This window comes from Corvus hawaiiensis, chromosome 19, assembly GCF_020740725.1.
Source record: "Corvus hawaiiensis isolate bCorHaw1 chromosome 19, bCorHaw1.pri.cur, whole genome shotgun sequence".
NCBI lineage: Eukaryota > Metazoa > Chordata > Aves > Passeriformes > Corvidae > Corvus > Corvus hawaiiensis.
In genome coordinates this window covers 2,927,275-2,949,517 of record NC_063231.1, presented here as the reverse complement: position 1 = coordinate 2,949,517, position 22,243 = coordinate 2,927,275, and the positions used below count along the sequence as shown (strand labels likewise).

The 22,243-nt window shown below is 46.3% G+C and overlaps 1 protein-coding gene across 5 annotated transcripts in view; it reads left to right on the top strand.

The window, feature by feature from the left end:
- Positions 1 to 7,335, top strand: part of CEP112 (centrosomal protein 112) — a 158,266-nt gene extending 150,931 nt beyond the window's left edge. For 4 of the 5 annotated variants that reach the window (XM_048323684.1, XM_048323681.1, XM_048323680.1 and 1 more), the window contains 3 exons: positions 3,516 to 3,617; positions 5,965 to 6,023; positions 6,889 to 7,335. In XM_048323684.1, the coding sequence (XP_048179641.1) occupies positions 3,516 to 3,617; positions 5,965 to 6,023; positions 6,889 to 6,892 (165 nt within the window). In that variant the 3' untranslated portion in view covers positions 6,893 to 7,335. The remainder of the gene's footprint in view (positions 1 to 3,515; positions 3,618 to 5,964; positions 6,024 to 6,888) is intronic. The other variant, XM_048323682.1, reaches the window with a different exon arrangement.
- The last annotated feature ends 14,908 nt before the right edge of the window (positions 7,336 to 22,243 follow it).

Genomic DNA, 22,243 nt, shown 5'->3' with positions numbered 1-22,243 from the left:
AATTCATCTGGTCACCGTGAAGACACTGTATTCCTCCTGGATGTGCTTAGGTTGTTCAGAAAGGAAGGAGAGAGACTGGAGCACAGTGAGGAGCCAATGTGCTCCCACTGGCTCCTAATCCAGCCCCAAAACATCCCTCTGAGGTTTGTAGAGAAGATGAGTGGCTGCAAAACTGAGCTGTGCCACCAGAAGACTCCTTGGAGTAGTAGAATTGAAGCTGATTTTGCAGTAGTGCCCAGGGCAGTGGTTGCCGCCATCCCTGGAGGGATTGCAGAGATGTGTGGACGTGGTGCTGAGGCACATGGAGCAGTGGTGACCCTGGAAGTGCTGGTTCATGGTTGGACTTGATCTTAAAGGCTTTTTCCAACCTAAACAATTCTGTGATTCTGCTGATAAGCACTGGGCCAGGCCTGGCTGCTTGGTTTGGAAAGCTCAGGTTTGGCTATTTCTCTTCTGGGCATCAAACCCAGCTTTTCTCTCTTTGAGAATGGTCAGTGCCCAACACAAGTTCAGTGTAGCCGTGAAATTCCAAGTCCCCTGCTTTTTGCATCACTTGATGTAATTGTGTCACTATTTATATCTTCTTTTTTTACTAATTTACCACGTGACCAAGCACACATGAGCTATGTGTGGCAACTTCAGCTTTCTGCTGACACCAAAGATGATTGATGGTCAAACTCAAAACCTCATATATTAGCCACCAACCTGAATAAACAAATAACAGTGTGGCAGCTTAATATTAAAAGCTATAAAACCTTCCTGGGGGTTCATGGATTAAATCAACTCACCAAAATGAATTTTCAAAAAAAAAAGCTTTCTCAGGACCGAAGAAAAATGAACACAAGTAAATGAAATAGAACCATCCTCATCCAGCAGACTAAAGCCCTCCTGAGGGATGAAGAATTGCAATTTTAAACATCCCTCAAGAGTGCGAGAGGAGACACAGTATTTGTGGATCCTAGGGAGGCAGCTTGAGGCTATAAAAGAACAGAAAAAGCCTTTAAGGCACAAAAAAACTTATCCCTGCAGACATAGCTTTCGTTGGTGAAAAATAAGTGTTAAAAAATAAAAGCCTTCTGCCATTAAAATGAGTATCCATTAGCCCACTGAATGTTATTTTTCAGTTGTAAGAAGAGATTTAGATTTTTGCCATGCACTATTTTATCTGTTGGGTCAATAAACCTTGATAGTGACTTCAGCCAAAAGTACCAGCAGGTTGCTTACCATAATATGGCAGGAAACAGCTGGGCACTTATTTTCATCTTATTGTGATGCAACTACCAGTGAGCAGAGCTGAAAGTAGCATGTTTTGTCTTCTCAAACAAATTGGAATTGTATCCAAAAGAACAGGTTTCACTGTAAAAAAAAGTGCATGTCTTGTCTCTGAAATTGAGTAAGGGATCAGCCGCAAGCCAAACCGCAGCTACCAGGGCTTGTTTCTCATTTTCTTTCTCCATTCTCAGCTGACCCTGTAAGATATCTCCGTACTTCAAAGCACAATACAACATTTCTTCTTCCTGACTTTCCAAGAAACACCTGTGTCAGAAGGGAATGATCCTCTGCTGCTCTGCAAAGTTAATAACAAGTGTTCCCAGCATTGTGAAAGCACTTATTTAGAGGACAACTGCAGATTAAACCATTAAAACCAGTGACCCGGTTGCAAGAAAACTGTTGCACAATTAGAAAATTATTATTGCCCTCACAGAGCTGTAAAAAAAAAACTTCTGTTGCATCTGCATATTGGCAAGGTGATCATCCAGATCCTCTTACCCATTAAATAGATCTTTATTAATCAAAATTTAAGAACTAAAAGCATTTTGCTGCTCTGGCTGCCTGTTTCTGGTCTCGTCTCACCAAGAATAAATGGAACATGTTGAATCAACTGAAATATATGTTTTCTGCTCTATCAAGGTCCCCACCCAAATGAGCTGTTGGCTCAGAAAATATTTATCCTGGCACAGTACTTATGCATAACTTTGGAAGCCTTGATAGAAATAGTAGCATAAATTTATTGGTGTAGCCCTCAAAAACATAAATTTTGATTGCTGGCTTATGCACAAGTGAAGTTCAAACGAGGTTTCCTGTCTCACCTGTTTTTTTTCCCTTCAGATTTGCATAGTGGCATCACTTCCTTGCAGTTCCCAAGGAAAGCCTCTAATTGTCCATTTGCATAGAGATTTGGCAATTCCTCCTGCCTATCAGGGAGAATTTTCCTAACGTTTCGTCAGATTGTTTTATTCCTTTTGTATTGATAATTGCACGCTGCATAATGCAGATTCTGGCACGAGCTGCTGTTCCCATGGGATGGTGTCGGGATGAACTCGGCCTCGGGTTCTCACGTGTGGAAGCCCTGGGAGCTCTGGGAGTTGGGATTTGGAACCTGTGGCTTCTTCAGGTGTAAGACTGAGGGTTGGATTTGTGGTTGCAGTGGTAGATGTCAGCTATTTGGGAATGTAAAACCAGCACCAAATGGCGTTGGTGTGTAACCCATGGGGAAAAAAAAAGATTCCATTTGAAAGTTTCAGTGTATTTTATGAGTTAATCTGATATCAAAGCCCTTTGATCCTTTATTTACATATTCAGCTGCTAATCCAGAAAAACACCAAAGTCTTTGCTTAATTTGAATTAAGCAGTTAATCCTATTGGGAGTTAACTACCGATGTGGGGCCCTGATTCAGCCAAGAAGGAACGTGATGGGCTGACCTGAGCCACACTCTCTGTGTTACCCCAGGTCAAAACTCCATCAAATCTAACCACTCTGGAGAGATAAGAAGCACAACCCTTCCACCTGATCTCTCTTCATGTAACTCTGCTCTGTAGCTCCTGTTTACTCAGCATCTGTTGAATAAAGTTGCAGATGAAAATTTCCCCCTATTCAAACCTCCTTGTTTTGGGGTCTTGGAACAGGTCTAAGATGCTCAAATCTACTCATTGAAAGTCCTGTAGTCTCCATGAAGCTGAGGAAGACAAAAAGTACAATAAAAAAATAGTTGCATGGTGAATAATAATTTTTTAAAATGTCCATGAAAGCACCTAGAAGTTGAGAAATTTTGTAAAATATATCTTGGGAAACAGTAACTTACCTTGTCTAAGGGAGCAAGGGACAAATGTCACCCCACTGACCTGGTTCGGATCCCACCAAAGACAGACAGAAAACTTCTGACTGTCAATTTGCAAGGTGTGTCTGCATAAATGCTCAGTTCAGCTGGATTTAAGAATGATTATTGCTTCTTCAGACCATGTCCCAAACAAATGCCTTACTGTTCCTTTCTCATTTTTTTCCTTCTCCATCTATTTTTTATTTTTATTTTTTCTTTTTCTTTCTTTGTCTTTTTTACCTCTTTTGCTCTTTACAGGTCTTTGCTGATCTTTCTTCTCTCTCCTTCCCTCTCCCTTTTGATAGCACAATCCTGTGTTTATTTGGCCTCCAAACTGGGCAAAAGAAGCAAAAAAATATACTTTCCAGCATCTAAGAGCAGCCATCTCTATAAAAATTTCTCTTTGTTCTGTTATAGTTGATTACTGTACGAGAAGAATATGAAAAAATACTCAAAGGGCTGATGCCAGCATCTTCCAAGAAGGAATTTGAAGACACCATTTCATCTTTAAAATCTCAGGTAAATTCTTATTATTCATCTTGAGCATTTTGGGCTGGAAAAAAGCCATCTCTTCTAGACAGGAGGTTATGACCCTCTGAAATTTGGCCAAAAGTACTGAATAAGTCTCAACACCAAATTATGGCAGCACTCACATGCTTTTCACTCAGTCATATTTCACAGAACTTTTCTCCTCCAGTTTGAGAGCTACCACGTTGTATCTTTTGGTCCCAGATTTTTCTTCCAGGAAAAACTGTGCTTTTTTCAGTATTAGGGTTTTTTCCTCAGCCTTTCAAATACATGTCACAGTTATCTTTCATCTCCCTTACCCTGTTTCTCCTGAAGGGATCATTTCGAGACTGCCTATAGGGGGTGAAGAAGAGGATTAGAAATAATTTTATTTTCTTTCCAGCCTGTGTAATAAAGCATATGGGATTTTTTTTAAAGATATTTGTCTAAATTATCATTGTGATATTTCTACATTTTCCTATATAAAAAGGCTCTGTAATGTTTTGTCTTAAACATTGCAAACCACCAGCTCTTCTACAATAATGCAGAATCAGTATGATTTATATGAACTAGACTATTATTCCTATTATTGGCTAATAGGAATATCCAAATGTGATTGGAAATAGGGAACTTCTGATGAACTGGGTGTGTTTCTTGCACATGGTTTCTACAGAAGTTATTTGGGGCTTTTCTATTCAGTGTACTGGGAGCTGGAAGAAAACAAAATGTCATCATTGCCTGAACTCCAGTGAGGAAGGATAAATAGCCATAAAGAAGGGTGATCATAGCTGTGGAATAATGGGAATCCAAGGAAAATGCCATCAGTGCATGTAATCGAGCTGGGAAGGACTGGGATCTGGGATCTGGGATGTCCTGGCTGAAAGGAAGAACTGGGACAAGGACAGTGCCAAGCTGGTGACTCAGAGCTGCCCTGAGCTCTGGGAAAAGCAGAAACCTGAGGACATGGAGTACAAGTTCAGGCCCATTTTCATCACATCCTTGTGCCAATTTTCAGGACCATTTTTCTAGAAATTTTTGATCTACAACATCTCATTTCTCTGTCTTATGCTATCTTCTCTATGGAGATGATTGGTAATTCAAGGTATTTGGGGTTTTGTCCCCTTTTTCTCTCTTTGCAGTGCGTAAGGGTTATTCTATAGCATAGTTTGCTCTGCATGAGACAATTCCCCTGGCAGAGGCCACCTTCAATGGAAGTAGGAAATTTTCATGGTGGAAACTCAACATTTCCCTGTGCAAGTGGTGACACAACTTCAACACTCTGGTTGTAAACATTCTGCTTCCACCTCAAGGGATCCCTAGTGGGGGTGATGCTCTTTCTCATTTAAATAGTTGTGGGAAATAAATATTTAAGGGTCTATTGGGGAATTCTATTTCCAGTTGATAGTAAAAAGCTATTTTTAAAGACTCCTAAAAGGACTCTTAGCACTGCCTGATAGGAAGCGTCGCTCTGAGCTAATACAAGAATACCACACCTTTTAATGAGTTAAAAAAGAAAAAGTAGAATCTGATATCCACCTGCAGGGCTTCTGTAAGCAGCAGCAGCAGCAGCAGCAGCATTTCAAAGGAGTAAAAGTAACTGCACACATGAAAACCTGGGTACTCTCCCAAAAATCCATCGCTGCTGGCTGTGTTTCCACACGCGCTGGCGTCAGAGACCACTCCGGGAGCTGGGCTCTCTCTGAAGCACAGGTGTCCTGCTCTTTGAAAATTGTTGAAATTCCTGTTTGAAAACATCAGACAAAAAGGGCACTGGAATCTCTGCACCTGTCAGGATTATTTATTGTTGGAGGAGGATGAAGAGGATAGGCTGGGTAAAAGCACCGTGTGCGGATAAAAATAAACAGCAGGAAAGGAATATATACTTGAGGCTTGGGTGAAGTTTTCTAAACATGTTGCTAAGTATAAAGGATTGCTGCCTGACTGTCTGCTCCTGGTGAGATGGCCAACAGGGGATGCAGTGTGTTAATAAGCATTAATTTGAAGAACAGGTGAGTACCTTAATCACAAGAGCAAAAGTGCAGGGATCAGAGCACAGGAATCACATGGGAGCTGCAAGGAGAATGGGAGCTCCCAAGCCCTTGCACAGCCCAGATGGTACCACCAGCTGGGTTTAACAACTGGTTTGACTCTGTTCCTGTAGGAGTAGAGTGCACAGCCAGAGGAGAGCCAGGGAAGCCAAGAGGACAGTCTTCTATTAAATATTCATTCTTCTATGCAGCTAAAGTGTTACCACATTTTATTTAGGCAGGAGAGACCAGAAAAATTCCTTTTATGAAATGAGCACAAATATATTAATTGGAATTTTGTACCCTATTTTCACGTGGGATGTATTTTACAGGTAAGTTTTCTGCTGAAGAGAGTCCTCCAGGAAGACCTGACCACCTACCATGCCAAAAAGTATGGGATTATCTTTGATCAATTTGTACCATTTCACACCTGTGGGTCCCGTTCTTGAAGTTTTACAGCTTAATTCAAACCCTCCAACATGGGTGCAGTTTTAAAAGGTTATTTTCAGTAAACAAGCATCTGAGAATTTTTCCCCAGTGCTTAGTCAGTACTGCTAGAGCAAGATTAGAGAAGTTGCAGGTGCTTTGCAAGTCTGGGCTTTGCCTGCACGTCGAGGATGAGGCGGTGGCTCCTGCACAGCTGCGGCTCTGTGGTGATGCCACCTCCTTTTAAGATAGAAAACAATGATGCAAGGCAGAATATTACAGATCACATCTTCAAAGCACCGGATCTCCACAAGCCTGAGCTTTTTTTTTTTTGAGGCGTTTACACCCTCCAGTATAAATTATGGCAACTGCTGCAGCCATAAAAAGCCTAGCTGTGCCTTTAGAGTAAGTGATTCACATGGAGAGGTGAGTACAAGGAAACTTCCTAGGAAAGCCACTCCATCTTTACTGTATTTATAGACATTGATGGTATTTCATATCTCACATGAGGGTTTCTGCAACTAAGAATGCATGCTCGTAAAAATAGTGTCAGCATTTGTGAGATATTTAAGCAACTGTGAGAAGGTTAGCAGCGTGACAGTTGTGTGAAAATATTATTCCTAAATTACTTGTTAACAGGAATTAGCTAAAGCTAACTGGAAACTGAAAATGTCATAGATCCTTGGTAATAAGTCCAGCATAGGTAACTTTGTTAGATAAATAGAAAGCTCCAGACCCGCTGCCCACAGGACCCAGCCCTGCTTTCAGCCTGTTGTGTTCTTATAATAAGAATAATAAGGTATAACTAACAAAAATCTCTTCCTTTGCAGGTAACTGATGGATCGGTGGGATCTCTGTGATTGCCAAATGGACTGCTTTGAATAGGTTTGAAGATTTGGCTCTTGTAAATTATAATGCAAAGATTAGTGGTTCTTTTGTTAGCACAAAAAAATGAACTTCATGAAAATATATTCATAGCTCATGCCAGCATGGATTTTGTTGTATCTTCCTTCCATTATTTTTTTATCATTATTTTATTACAGATTTATGCTTTTGATACACGGTTTCACACCATGCTGAGCTCGCTTACCGAGCAAGTAGACTTTACTCTACTAATATTTTTGTTACTTCTTCCCAATACCATTTTTTTCACCTTAAAGCATGAAGAAAACCCCATTTTCTATTACTATTATTATTGTCCAAGATATTCTAACATATTTTGACATTGTTCTGCGTCCATGTGTTTACATAATATTAAAATATTATTATTTTCTTATCTTTTTGTTTTGACATTATTGTCCTGCTTGAGCATCTCACCCACCTCAGTAGCCAGGGGCGTTTTGTATGGCTTTGTTAAGTGGGAATATGTGCTGTGTTTCAAGGGTTATCTTGGCACAAGGATGAGAGCACCATGGTGGCAATGCAGGCAGCTCTGGCTGTCAGTGGGGTTGGATACTCCGGGCACAGGGAATTCCTTCCTCATGGACTGATAATACAGTCATGGGTGTTGTTGGAAAAGAGTCATAAGTGATATGGCCTTGGTGCCATGTGGGCGTGTGCCGGCTCTCCGCGACAATCCTGGGAAATCTGAGCAGATTCCAGAGGGTTTTCTGGGATAAGGTTTGAGGAGCAATGGAAAGCTGAAGGACCTGGTCAGCCCTCAGAGCTGGCCAGCCATGAGACAGTGCTGTTATCTCCTCGCCATCCATGAGCCAGAGTGGACATTGGTACGTTTGGAATGGGAACATTTAGATCTGTCAAACACGGGAATGGCTTTGTTCTTCCTGGGCACCATCCTGCTGCTGGTGTTGGGATCAAGGCACAGTGCTTGAGAAGGGGTAGAAATTCCTATTCCAAGTCCAGCTGTGGCCCTGGCAGCACCAGTGAGACCCTGCTGGAGGGGATGGCCACCTCTCCAGCCTGGCCCCGGTGTCACCGGTGCTCCCGTGCCGTGGCCTGGCAGAATTCAGAGGGTCCCGCTCCCTTGAGTGCCCGTGGTGGAGACAGCTGTGCTGCCAAGCCCCAGCTCACCAGCTGGGCTCTTACCTGCTCCTGGCACCGAGATCAAGGAGGAGAGGCTTTGGCAGGCTGGCTCCATCCACCTCTCCTCCTGGCAGCGCCGGTGCGCTCCGTGCCAAACCCCGGCTCCGGCTCTGGGTGCTTTGCTGGTTGTCAGCCCAGTTGGGGCCTGGGCAGGTTTTCCACCTTCCTTGAATCAACAAGTGATTCTTCTAATTACAGATAAGGGCTTGTCACGGCTCCCCTGATAAAGGAGGAGGTGCTGTGGCAGGTGCCACAAAGCCTTGCCTGGGGGAACAGGGAGATGTAGGAGCAGGAATTTGTTGGGATGCATTAATTGTGTAAAATGTTTTTACCCTGAAAGGTGCAGGGCAGCAGTGGCTGGGCTCTGCAGGAGGAACAGGCTGTGGGCACTGGCATGTACCCACTGGGCATGGCCCCATGTCCAAATGGCAGAGGTGGGGACAGTGACAACTCCTCTCATGCCTGAGGGAAATGAGGCATCTTTGATTCTGCTTCTCTGCTTGTGTTTTTCTGTGATATCTGTGTGGTTTTAATGCTTTTGACAGCAGGAAGGGGTGTACATCGATAAAGAAACACATGGGCCCTCTTCTAGCTACTTGAATTCCTGAATTTCCTTCTTTTTGATGGAATTGGGTTGTTGATGTCACTGATGGTCATAAAGCAGTTTGAGAAAAGTAGATGTTGGTCAGTCAGGGGGGTTCAAAACTCTATGAAACTCTCTCCAGCATCAACTACAGCTTGAGGACCACTTTGAAGGTGCTTATGAACCTTGTAAGAACTTAAATGTGAGTTTGGGTGGAATTCTCTTGTAGCTGTTAGCATTGCTTTGGTCATTTTTGTAACAAGTGAGAGTTAGGAGTCCAAACTGAAGGATTAGAAAGATTTCCGTAGTTATTACTTGCTCTCTGCCTCTCTTTTCCCCACTTGGTAAGGAATTGCCAGCTGCCAGGAGTTGGCTTCATTGTCCCTAAACAAGCTCTGGCCAAACCAGCTTGAGTGTGGTTACAGCCTTGTTTCTATTTTATATTGATTTAATTCACCTGTTTTGCTCTGTGAGAGAAGATTGTTTCACCCTCTATAAAACCCCCCAAGAAAATGTCACCATAACATTTTTCACCAGTACCCAAGGAGGTGACCCTTTATCAAGGTGACACTTTATTTCAGTGCCACTCACAGTTCTTGTGTTACATGGAACAAAAATGCTCCATTTTGGCCCAGCTGGAAGAAAAGGGATACAAGGTCCCTCCTTCTGCTTGCGTCTGCAACAGAGCTTTAATTGTGCTGGGGACAGCAGATACTCCTGGTACTTGCCCAAATCTCTCCTGACTGTGGTGGTTTCAAACTGAGAAATGATTTTGCTGGACAGAAAAATATTTTACAACAATTAGAAGAAAATACTTATTGAATTGTCTGGAAAACACACAGAGCTTTGATCCTGATGCTGAGAGGTCTTGATAGAGAATCTCTGTAGGATCTGATTTTTTTTTTTTTTTTTAATTCTCTTAGTGCACTGCAAGTCCTCCCCAAATCACAGAATGGACTGGAGGCACCACACTGCTAAATTATACTTGGTCCCATTTGGAGGGTACAAAGGAAAAGTAAGACTCCAGATATTGTATGAAGAAGTTTCAGAACACAAGGTCATTTTAATTCAGCCTTTTTTTTCCAAGGAGCTATCTTTTCCAAGCTTTGATATTTTCTTCAGAAAGGTCATTTCCTTTAAGTCTTTGTCATTAAAGACTTGTTCTTTAAAATGCGCTATCAAAGCGTGCAGAAATTGCAAGTTACTGAAACTAAAATGCATGATCAATTTTAAGTCTGCCTACTAAAGCTCTCTTAAAATAGATGTGCTCTGGTACTGGTGGCTTCTTTGATAAAGCCAGGGGATGATATGCAGTTGGTCAGTTCAAACCACAAAAAAAAAAAAAGATAATTAAATAAAACTTTTCCTCCCTAAATTGAAAAAAAAAAATAATAGTGAAAAAGCATTGAAAGAACTGAATGAGGGTCTGATCCTGCAAAAATGTGCCTTGCGTGAGAGAAGGAGGGAGTGTGCTGCATGTGGGAGCAGTTTGTAGCACTTTTGCACAGTGATTGTGCAGCTCTGTGGTGTTATCTGGCATTTGTCATAATGTAAATAAGGCAAACCCCTGGATAAAATACAATTTATTTACCATTTGCTGCCACAATTGGTCTCTCCTTCACTGACAGAGAACCAGGGAACTAAAAGAGTGGAGACTGTGCCCTTGTTCTGCCGTCCATAATTGCAATCTTTTTTCATCCCTTTATCCCATGAACTATGGGATAGTTCATCCCATGAATTTATGGCTACAGGTCATAAGAGCTTTGCTTCTTTCCAGGCATCCTTGGGAGAAGAGATGTTTTCTTTCCTGATGGTGCTCTAACAGGAAACTTTAATTTTCCTTTCAACCCAGGTATGTCCAATAGTCAGGGCAGTATTTTCAGCAGACCCTTGGGAAGGTGGACACGGAGCTCACCTTCACACAAGGAGGATTTAGAGCTGAGACCCCCTTTGAGCAGCTCTGTAAAACAATTTTATCTGCAGGGCTGGGTCCCAACAGCCTGTTTGTTTCAAATGCTCCATGGACATACAGCTTAGTGGGAATGGAGATGGGCTTTTTTATGGCAACACAGGATCCAGACTCAGTACTTGGGGCTGAAAACAAGGAAATGTGTGTTGGTAGAATGAGCAAAGTAAAGGAACACCTTCATCTCAGCTGGGCAGTGAAGTTGTAACAATATTTCCACCTTTATGAAATCTATTTAACAGATTTATACTTTAGGAATCTTGTTCTTCTCCCATTGAAACCTCGTATCAGTTTAATGCCAGGCAGAGTTGACCATCCTTTCAAAAGAAGGTTGTGAGTCCTAATTCTGTTGTTGTCTCAAGCTAACACTGAAGTTAACTTTGTCCAGTTTTGCCCAAAGAAAGGATTCAAGGAATTCATTAAACCTCTAGCCCTAGAATCTGTAAGAAATCTGTTGGTGGAAGTGATCCTGGGCTGAAATCAGGGAAGTAATACCACCCTTGGCTCTTCACTGAGGAGCGCTGGGAAGTGCTGGAGCATGCAGGACTTGTTTAATGAGATTTAGTTGGCACAGGCTCAGATGTGTCACGTGGCACTGAGGATGTGGCAGGTCAGTCTCAGGATCACAGATTCTCCCAAAGCAAGTGTTTTCAAAAAGGGATTCCTCAGAACTGACTCTCTCTCTTTGCATTCAGAGCCCATCTAAATCTCTCACCTAAATTTCATACAGTCAGTTTTCATAAAGTCAGACTCTCATTGTGCATCTGAGGGTGGTGGAAAAACAGACTTAAGAACGTGAATAACCCCATGTGGATTTCATGATCAGTCAGAGCCTGGATGTTTGCACGGCTGGGTTTAATTGTGCTCAGGAATGATATTATGTCTTCTGAGACTTATCGACACTTGCTTGTCATCTTCTTGTTTGTTCATCCTTGTTGGGTGAGGTCACTGACTAATTTCAGTGTAGATCTGAATTTACAATGAAAATTCTGAATGAAAACTCTGCTGCTCTGCTCACGAGATCCTGGAAGCATCCCCACAATCTGAGGTTTGCTCCAGCACAGGTGGTGGCCCTGTGCCGCCCCAGTGCCTTTGTTCAGACCTTTGGTGTGGTTCTTCCTGCACCACTGAGCTGCTTTGCTGCAGTTTGAAATATAAATACTGGGCATGGTAAAATGGAACCAGACACCTGCACCAGGGTCCAGCTCCCACCCCAAACCCTGCCACAACACTAGCAGGACCAGAGATTATGGACAAAAAAGCTGCAGGACAAACCAGCCACTTCCCAGAGGGGCATTTCCAACCTGAACCTTCAGCCTAATTCAGTAAAGCCCATCTGCACACACTTAGCCTTGAGCTTAACCTTCACTTCAGGCCTATCCCCATCCTTGGATGTGCTGCTAAATAAGGACCTTCTGGGGTTTCAGCCCTACAGCCAGGATGGATGGTTGACTCATGCCTCTAGTGCAGATGATACCTGAGCTGGTTTATGCTCCCAAATGTCTCCCTTGAAGCTTCCTTCTCTGAACAGCACTACTGTACAAACAGAATCATTTAGGTTGGAGAAGAGCTTTAAGACATCAAGTTCAACTGTATCTCCACCATCTTCCTGCTTGAAAAATCCTTCAGCACCCTGTGAGCTGCTCCAACTTTGCTGTTGGGTGACTGTAGAAAGGCTCATGCAACATCTGGTCTGCAAAGGATGACTGAAGTTCTTACGCCTGGTAAGCTGGTGGGGTAGAAGCAGCTTTCTGTGTGGAGTGGGCTTTTTTTTTTGTTTTTTTCATTGGGGTATGTTGGTGGAATCAGCATATTTAACCTCTCTGGTGGATCTAGTAAGGTCTGTAAATTATTTCCTTTCATGTGTTTCTAGTGGAGGTTGATCCTTTCTCTCCAGGCAATGCAAACCTCTCTCAGGAGCTGTTGTGACAAGCTGTGCTCAGCTGGCCTGTGATGCTGAGCCTTGTGCAGGATCCAGCCCACGGGTGACTTGGTGTGGTGCCACCTCAGCAGGTGTCACCTCAGGGTGTCAGCACCTGGAGGCAGGTGAGCATCAGTGCCCCTCAGGGACCCCTCCCTCCCTGGTCACTTCACTTTTATCCTCGCAGAGGAGGAGCAGGGCTTTGCTGGGCTTGAGCCCTGCAATATGAACGTGTGTTTTCGGTGTCACTTTAGAAAATAAATGCAGTTGTGGTAATCCTGTAGGAGAATGGGATGGGAAGTGCCTGGTGGTCCCTCTGTGCTGTGTTGGCAGAAGATGCTGGGTTTGGCCCACAGTGTTGTTTTCAGGAACGTGGTCAGTGTAAGGTACAAGGTTGTGAGCAAGAGAGTGAGAAATGCCAAGCATAAACTGAAATAATATTTTTAAATTCTTGCAACTCCCAGAAGCTTTCTCACTGATGTGAGCAGCCCTCTCTGGATCCTTGTTTTCCTTTTTTTTTTCATATAACAGCCATTTCCAAGTAAATGTACACATACCCATATGAGTGCAAAGCTGTGAAATAGCTGCATGGATGCTTAGAAACTTGTACTTAGAGATCTAAAGACCAAAAGGGACTTGGAAGTGGCCTAGGGACACTATTCTTAAAACTTCCCTGAATTAATTTTCTGCTTCAAATCCAGTGGGTTTGGCTGAAAAAGATCGTCTCTATTAGAAAAAGAACTACTACCCAAATATTATTGAAATCCTCTTTTACATTGTTCCTGACTGTGATCAGAAATTCCTGCCCTGAATTTGGTGTTATTAATTACCTTCTCTTTTTAATTTGTGATTATTCCTTTTTTATTTCACTTTTTGCTGTTTTCACTCCTTTGCATACCTCACCTGCAATACTGTTCCATCATTATAAAATCAAAGTTATATATTATACATAGGTTGGTGTAGCTAAAAATATTTCCAGAGGTTTCAGTTATCAGTCACAATTTTTTTTGTGACTGAAGTTTCTCCCCAAGTTGATTTTTCTCCTAATCGTTTGCAGGCTGGTGGAAACCAGTTCTGTGCAGGGGCAGCCTCAGAGCTGCCCTGCATGGGCACAAAAGGTTGGGCTTGGGAGAACAACGAGGAGAATACAGCGGAGGAAACACCTCCCTGGGTGCCTGTGGTTAAAGCCTTGCTGGAATCACCCTCGGTGCGGTGCTGGGCGTCCCCGGAGGCTCCTGCAGATGTTGTACCCTGAGGTCACAGCCTTTGCCCTTGCGTGCCGCCGGCTTTGGAGCCAGGAGCCTTCCCGGCCTTGTTCTTTGCCGGGCAGGCGGGGGGGAAGCCTTTCCTCCCCCCACCGCGCATTTGAAGCTGTGTTTGCAAAACAGCGCTTGGGTTTTGATGCTTTGCCTTGATTTGAATGCCCCAAGGGCTCTTTGATTGAGCGTCTTCACAACCTAATGTTCTCGAAGAAACCCAAACGCTCTCGGTAATTAACGATGTGCAATTATGGGTGGGTTTATTTGTATCCTGACCTATCATCTGGGCTGTGCTGGAGATTGGGATGGGGGTGGGTCTGGATCTTCCTGCGGGGATGGGACTTTGGGGGAGCTCAGCTCACAGCTGAGCTCCGGGAGGGGATGGAGCCGGGAGAGAAGGTGTGAACCCCACTCAATTCGCACTTTGCATCTGCAGTCACCTTTGGGTTTAACCTTTGCTTGCCCATGGAGAGGCAAAGACGTGGTTGGTCCCTCTTTAAGCACTCGGGTCTCCCAGGCAGAGCAGTGTCAGGGCTTACAGCGAGCAGCTCCAGGGAAAGCAGTGACGAGGCAGAGCATTACAGGGGGGAGAGAGGAGTGATGGATATACAGCAACGCTGCCTCCTGGATGTTCCTGAGCACAGATGAAGGTGGGGCTGGCAGCCTCTCCTCTCGATGCAATCTCGCCCCGCGGAGCTGTGCCGTGTTTAACGCGGTTACACGAGTGAGACGCCGCTGCCAAACCCTGTTTTCCTCCGTGTGTGGCTTGACAGAACATCGTGTTTAACCTCAGAGTGGATGGGATAAAACAAGGTTCTCTGTCAGGACTACAAATTCATGGTTCTGTCTGCACCTAAGCTCTGTCTTCCACTCCCAGCTGTGGCTGTTCCCATCGGCAGATAGGTGGGATGCTTTTGAGGGGACACGGCAGCCTAAAGCCTTGATCTTTTTAGTCTGAATTAAGTTCCTTTAAATTTATGCACCTAAACCACTTAACCCCTTGGAAAAATGCCTTCAGTCCCTAAAAAAAAGCCCTTGCAGTGGTTTGCTCACCAGCTTGGTCCACATCTGCTCATACCCAGATGCTGCCCCAGCTAAAAGCAGCCTCCATTTAGTCCCAAGTGTTACATATGTTTTCAGAACATCTTGTAGAGCCCTGTATGGGAGTTAATGTGTAACAGGGCTCTCAGCTCAGCATCTCTGAAAGCTGTCCAAGGCAAGCCCATCCCCAGCACGTGGCGTTCCCATATGGAGAAGGAGAACAGGGACCCAGCTCCATCCTGCACAGTCCATGTATGGAAAAGCTCGAGTGCTGATGGTCTCTAGCACAGCTCCCCAATAAAATGGTGTAATAATTAACAACAGCATCTGAGTCTCCCAGCTCCTCACAGCCTGTTCCCCCCGGAGCTGATGCTGGGTCCAAGAGCCCCATACTGATCGTTGATCTCCTCGGGGTGGATTTGAGGCATGGAAGATTTGTTGCTCATGCTTTGGCACATCTGTCTGAAAAATCAGACTGGCATTTCCACTGGGTGCCAAGAGCTGGGAGCTGTGGAGGAGGCTGCTGCAGACCCCCCTGCATGGACCAAGGCTTGAGGGATGCTTTATCAGCATCTCTTTGTTGTTGGCTCAAAATCTTGCCCTGCTCAGTGCTGTGGGAGAGAGCCCGTGATGGATAATGGGATGTCCCTGCTCCCAATCTGATGGATGGGAGCTGTTTGTACATGGAGCCAAGTGTGGTGCCTTCTCCTGGGCGTGGTGTGATTCCAGGGCTCTTCCAGGACAGCTCAGAGCAACCCCTGTGTGTCCTAACGAGCCCCCTAATGAGCTTTGTTCGGGGGCTGCAAGCACAGCTGCCGTGGGGACAGCTGGGAGACGCACGGAGCTCCTGGGCCCTCCATATGGATGCTCTTGACCTCTGCGGCCTCTGAAACTCCATGTGGCTGCTGAGGACACTGGAAAGGGTCAACCCCCTCTCCACACCCCCAACGAAAGGAGGGTTTGGCAGACACAGCCAGGACCAAGCAGTGAAACGATCCTAGAGGGAGGTGGAGGAAGCACCGGTTTTCCGGGGACACGGATTTGCAGCACAGCAACATTCCCTTGTAAACATGGGTTGGAAAAGCAGCTCCCACACGCACAACCCTCACTGGGTGCCCAGTAACTGGGGCCAGACGAGTCTAACGGGGCTGGGATCCAGCCACTGCCATCGAGAGGCTGCTGCAGCTCGGCCAGGCAGCACGGGGTGACTTTGAACCCCCTCCCCATCCCCACTGCTTTGTTATCGGGGCCATTGTGGGGCTGCTGGAGCCAATCCCTGCCAGCCCCGATTCAAAGTCCAGGTGCCAACCAACTTGAACTCTCCAGCATCCCCGCCGTGAAGCAATTATTCCCTCAGACACATTCATTGTTCTCATTACACCATAAATTGTGAATGAATTAAACATGCACTTACCACTATGCACCACAGCTGTCAAGGAAAATAACACACCAATATCGCGCGGGGCTGGATCCTGCTCCCACCCCTCTCCCAGGAAGGTTTGCTGCTCACAGGGAAGGAGGCAGCAGCCAAGCTCACTGGAGCTGGTATTTTCTTTATGGAGAGGCCAAATCTCTGTTCCCACTTACAGCAGCTCAGGCCAGGACTGTCTCCCTTGGATTTGATGTTTTAATTATGGTTTTTCTCCCCTTTTGGCCACATGAATATCGCTGCTGCGCAGAGGGAAGGCTTGTCCTGAGCTTCCAGACATCCCATGTCTTACTTGGGGCACAAAATCCTGCTGTGGGTGTGAGAGGAGAAATCCAGCCTTGCTTTGGGCTGGTGGGATAAAGCCACTGGAGCCCCTGTGCCAGCAGGAGGACATGCCTGGCCCAGAGCCCCCAGCCCAGGCACAGGAGTGCTGGGCTCACTCCCATGAGCATCCCAGTCCATACTGGGAATTTCACTGTACATGACTGCTAGCTGGCAAGGGAAGCTCTAAAGGAAGGGTGATTTACAGGGAAGCTGTAAAAAGGTAATTCAGGTGCCTGACTTGGTTTTAGGGTGCTGTATGCACACACACACACAGACACTTTCCCAAGAAGCAGCATGGGCGTTTATTTATTTTCTAATCTCTGATCCATGTCCACAGAGTTTATAGAGCTGGAGCAATCTCCTGGCGTGTCCAGATAAATTCCCTGATTGTTCCTGCTCCAAAGAGAGGACCTGGAGCTGGCAGCTACCTTGGGGTACAATGTTGGGATTCTCCAGACGGGATTACAGAGGAGGCTTTTCTTCTGAGTGCGGGAGCTGGAAGTTTGTCTGCATTTCTCTCCTTGCACCGCATCTCCAAGGAGGTTTTCACTTTCTAAGAAGGATGTTACCCACTGAGCTATTCATAGCAGTTAAATGAGAAAAGGGGTTAATAAAATACATGCTAGAATAAAGAAAATAAGATTAGAAGGACTGATGTTTTGGCTGTGAGGCCTTCTGTGGGCTGCAGAGAGAAAAGGGAAAAAAAGAAACAAGATTATTATTTCTTTTCTCTGGCTCAAAGAACTTCATGGCCAGAATGGCACCACTAATCCAATTTTCTTTCTAACAAGTATTTTATCAACACCTCTTTCTTTTTTCTCCCCTCTATTCTCCTTCCTTCGGTCTCTACACTGACATCTGATTAGTTGCATTAAAATTAAAGTTTCAGCTCCAGGCTGGCTCTGCTCACAGAGGCATTTGTGGGGCTCTCAGGAGCTGGGGATCCCTGGGACTGTGCCCATCTCCCTGCTGCTCACGTGTGCCTGTGCACACACAGTCCCCGCACTTTCTGGGCACCTGGTTTTCCCTCGCTGACCACAGCAAAGTCTCTTTTCCAGGCGCTCAGCCCCGCTTGGCAGAGGATCAGATGCAGCTCCACTGAAAGCAAAGAGCCGCCTTTCCGAGGGAGTAAATATTTCGCAACATGTTACTTCAGTCTTATTTATTATGAACATATTTTCCCTTTTATGCGGGGATTTGCCAACTCTCCGGAGTCACAAAACCTCACTGCGGCCTCGCAAAGGGCAGCTGTGCCTCTCCTCCCCCCTTGCCATTCTGAGGGGATCCAGAGAGGTTTCACCCAGCCCTGGCTCCCCTCTGGAGAGAGGGATGTGTTGCAGGAGTCTGGGATCATCCCCTGCTCTTTCCCAGGGGCACCTGAGGTGGGAGATTTGGTGTGAGCAGTGGTGTTGGGTCATGGATCAGAGAGAGAAGTTCCCATAGGACCAGTCTGCCCCAGTATGTCCTGGAGGGGTTTTGGGGTAATACATTGGAGGAATGGGTGAAACATGAGGAGAGGAGTTGCTCTCCTGTTATTTGCCTTCTCTCCTAAACCTGCTGGAGGGAGAAAAAGGGAAGATCTTATGTGAGGGATGGTGCTGGAGGAGGGGTGGGTGGGGGAACAATCAAGAAGAGACCCCAGAGAGGACCCTTTATCTTGGGCAGAGGAGAAAATTAATTAAAGCCTTAAAAGAACCTGATTCATTTTCATCAGCCCATGCCTCCTGTCCAGCTGGGGGAAACTGCTGCTACACTGACCTCCCTTCCTGGAGGTGTGATGGGGCCAGGGCTGTGAGGGGTCCTGTGGCTCCAGGCACTGCTCCTCTGCGTAGGTGAGCTTTTGGTAGTGCCATTTTTTCCTTCTTTCAAGGATTAAGGAAGCAGATCCTGCAAGGTTTGCCTGGGTCTGGGGAGGATCTGAAGTGGGGCACCTGTGAGCACAGCAGCAGCTCGGGGGCTGCTGGCACCATGGGGTGCAGCCTTTGCCTGGGTCACTCCTGGTTCCCTGGGAGATGAAACTCCCCCTGTGTGTGCCGGGGGCCCAGCTCGGGGAGCAGATGTCACAGGGAGGTGTGCTCGGCCACCCTGCTGCTTTTGGAGGGATTGGGATCATGTAGAGCCAAGAGATTTTCTCTACTGTGTTTAACTCCATTCCTCCATATAATGAGCTGAAAAAAGAAGATTGAGTAATAATCATAGTGCAAGAGAGGGTGTCACTGCAGCCAGCCCTTCCTATGGGATGGGGCCCAGCCCTCCATGGGATGAGCCCATGCTCTTCAGGGCAGGGGTTTCCAGCAGCCGAGGAGGCTCCCCAGGAGCTGGCCTGTGCCCTGACCCGGTCAAGGCAGCCTGTCCAGCAGCAGCATTTTTACAGGAACAAGGAGAACTTTATTCCTTTGTTACCTCCTTGGATCACCTCCCCCTTCCCTGAGCATCCAGGTGCTGATAACTGGCCAGAGATCAGAGCAGCTGGAGCAGGAGTGAGTGGCTCAGCCCTGGCTTTGCTGCCACAGTTTGGGATTACTGTTTAGCCAGGAATTAGCTGGCACAGGGGCTCCTCTGATCCTCTGGGTTCATGCATGGAGAGCTCTGAGGTAGAGAAGCAATGACCTGCCGTGGCTCGGGGTGTGAGGAATATCTCGGGCTGTTCCCATTTGTTCCTAATCCTTCTTGGCTTTTCTCTTCACTGGAAAATGAGGCTGTGTTGGAACACGACCTTGGTTCAGCATATTAATTAGCGGGATGTTTAAGATAGGTCAGCAGTTAAGCGTAGACAGGCACGGTCATGCTCAGCATAACGTCAGGGGATGGGAGTTAATCCTGCGATTCCAGCGGGATTCACTCAGCACCGGGTGGGGGAATGATGATCAACTGGAACTTTTTAGTCAAATTTGAGTTTTGATGGGAAATCAACATTTTCTACAAGCAGAGAGGAATTTCTAATTCATGCTTTTTTCCTCCCCTCTGTAGCAAAGCTGAAATTCCAGGGCCAGTTGCAGCCAAACCCCAGAAAGTGGGAGTTCTGTGATGCAGCAGTGATCTGTAATGGACATGGTGGTGTGACATGGATGGGTGGCACTGCCATGGCCCAGCCACTGTGTGCTACTCCACTCCCCCACACTCTCCTTGTCCAAGCCTTCCATGGGAGATGCCATCTGGGTCTGTGAAATGTAGAGTAAAACTACAGCTCCTGTGTTGTATTGCATTTTTAAAAAGAAGGTATTTAGTTGCAATATAGGGTTTATCAGGATTTTCTTTGAGTTGGCTCAGTTTTCTTTGGAAAACCTTTCCTGTCAGGACATTTTCCACTGATTTGATGGAGAAGACCAGCAGGACCCCACTGAACCAGCAAGTGATCCCCCAGTCTAGGCTGTGGCAGCACGAGCACCCTGGGGTGCACCGGCCGCCAGCCATGACCTCCCTCCCTCTGTTTCTTCATCCCAGACGTGGTGTTTGATGTCCCTGCCTGGTGTCACCTCTTTCACCACCCCCGCTCTGGACCCCCAGTGCCACGTGCCAGCTCCACAGCCGCCCCTCACGCCGTGTCTGTGCAGGCTTCGTTAGCATTTCTCAATCAACGCTTTCTCGTTAGTGGCTGGGGCCAGTGGGAGCTTTGAATGAAGGTGGAGCCAGGCCAGAAAAAGATCCTCTCCTGAAAAATTATGATGAAAGCAATAATGGCTGGGTCCTTGAGCAATGCCTGCCTATGACGATCGTTGTCTGGAGGCTACTTAATTACGAAACTCTGTTCTCAGCCTCGGGCTTCACGGTCTTGTGCCTTTACTCTCTCTTAAGCAATGTTTTATTGCTATTGTCCTCAACCTACTTCATATTAAGTTCAGAGTATCTGAAAGTTATATGAACTATATCTTGGTTTTCTATTCTATTTGCATGAATTTCTTGTATTGTGGGGTTGGTTTGGTTTTTTATTGGTATCTGAAAGCCTAAAGCTGGGATTATCTAAAGGATTATAGGAGAATTAGGCACCCAAAGCCAATTGATTTTTCGCTGTGAATTAGCCAAGTGCATTTGGAGGGCTGGAGATTTTGGTCTGTACTCATGGTTTCAGGTCCACCTTGTACCATCTCGGTAGAGAGCTCAGCACAACTCAGGTGGCCTTAGAAAGGTGCTGAAGCAGGAGCAGTCAGTAAGAAAGTGCAGGTACGAGGAGGGAGACGTGGCCCTGAGACATTAAACCGCCTTTGAAAATCTCCTTCTGACTCCCCGAGGCTCTCTTGAAAACGCCACTCTAAGTTACCATCAATTTTGATAATTAAGCACTGGTTTAATTTTAGAGTAACAATAATTGTCAACATTTTCCAACCCAAGCACCTTAAATTAGACACGCAGCTCCAAAGGTTGGCGCGGGATCAAAGCGCGGCGGTGCAAGCTTTTTGGGAGATGCTGAGCACACACCGAGGTTGTGCTCAGGACTTCACAAACCCAGGCCATGTGGGCTTGGTCCCCTGCCAAACGTGGTGCACTCAACATGCGTTTCAACACCTCGCTTTAGGCACCTCGGATTAAAAAAAAATTAAACCAAAAGAATTGGCTGGGAGTGTTACTCCGATTTTCCCCGGACGGTGAAAGCGCGGGCTGGCTGTGGTTCTGTGGGGAGAGGGCTGGGTCACAGCGTGGAGTCCATGCAGGGTGTGACAAGGATGTCACCAGCACCCTGGTGCCAGGACCAGGACAGCAGGACCAGGAAGCAGCCGGGAGAATTCTCTGAGCCTCCTTCTCCATCCTCCAAGAAGGGAGTGAAGCCTCGCGCAGTGGCTTTGTGGTGGCTGTTGGCAGCAGGGAGGGGTGGCCAAGGCAGCACCTTCTGGGTGGCAGCGGGGTGCAGGTGGCAGAGGTGCTGCTGCTCCCAGGGAAGGGCAGGAAGGATTCCCGCTGGGGCATCCTATGGGATGGAATCCTTCCCGAGAAGGAGTCGCCCGTGTCCTGCTGGGCATCGCCCGGTGCCAACGCCGGGCCCGGGGCCCCCTTGCTTTGGGGTGGGGGTCATTGCTGGGGCCGGGGAGGGGCCCCAGCACGGGGCACCCATCCCGTGTCCCGTCCGTGCCGGGCCCGGCGGGGCGAGGTGCCGTGGCGAACATCAAAGCCGTGATTAAGCCAATTCTTTAATCGTATCTCTCTGTGCTTTTGATGAGGCTTCACCTCGCCGTGCTCCCCACGCCCAGCCCCACCCCGGGTTGGTGCTTTTGCTTTATTTTTCGCAGTGATTTGGAAGTTGCTGGGGCTCCTCTTTTTTTCTTTCTTTCCCCCCTTTTTTTTTGCCTCATTTTTCCTTTATTTTTCCCCTTTTCTTTTCCTTCCCAAGGCTCCTGCCAGAGCTCGGTGTTCCCCCAGCCCCCCGAACCCCCAGCCAGCCGTTAAGGGCACATTCACACCTTTTTCCCTTGCCTTGTCTCCCCTTTATTCTTATGAAGCTCTCATTGATTATTGCCCTTAAATTCCTCAGTCCGGTCATAGATAAAAGGATAACCACTTCAAAGCAAAGTGTTAAGAGTTTAACCTCGAGCTAAAAGAGTGGACAACAAGGTAATTGAGGGTAATAACTGATCACAGACCTACTTTCAAAGGCACATGCAAGCCTCACTTTCAGATGGCTTTAAT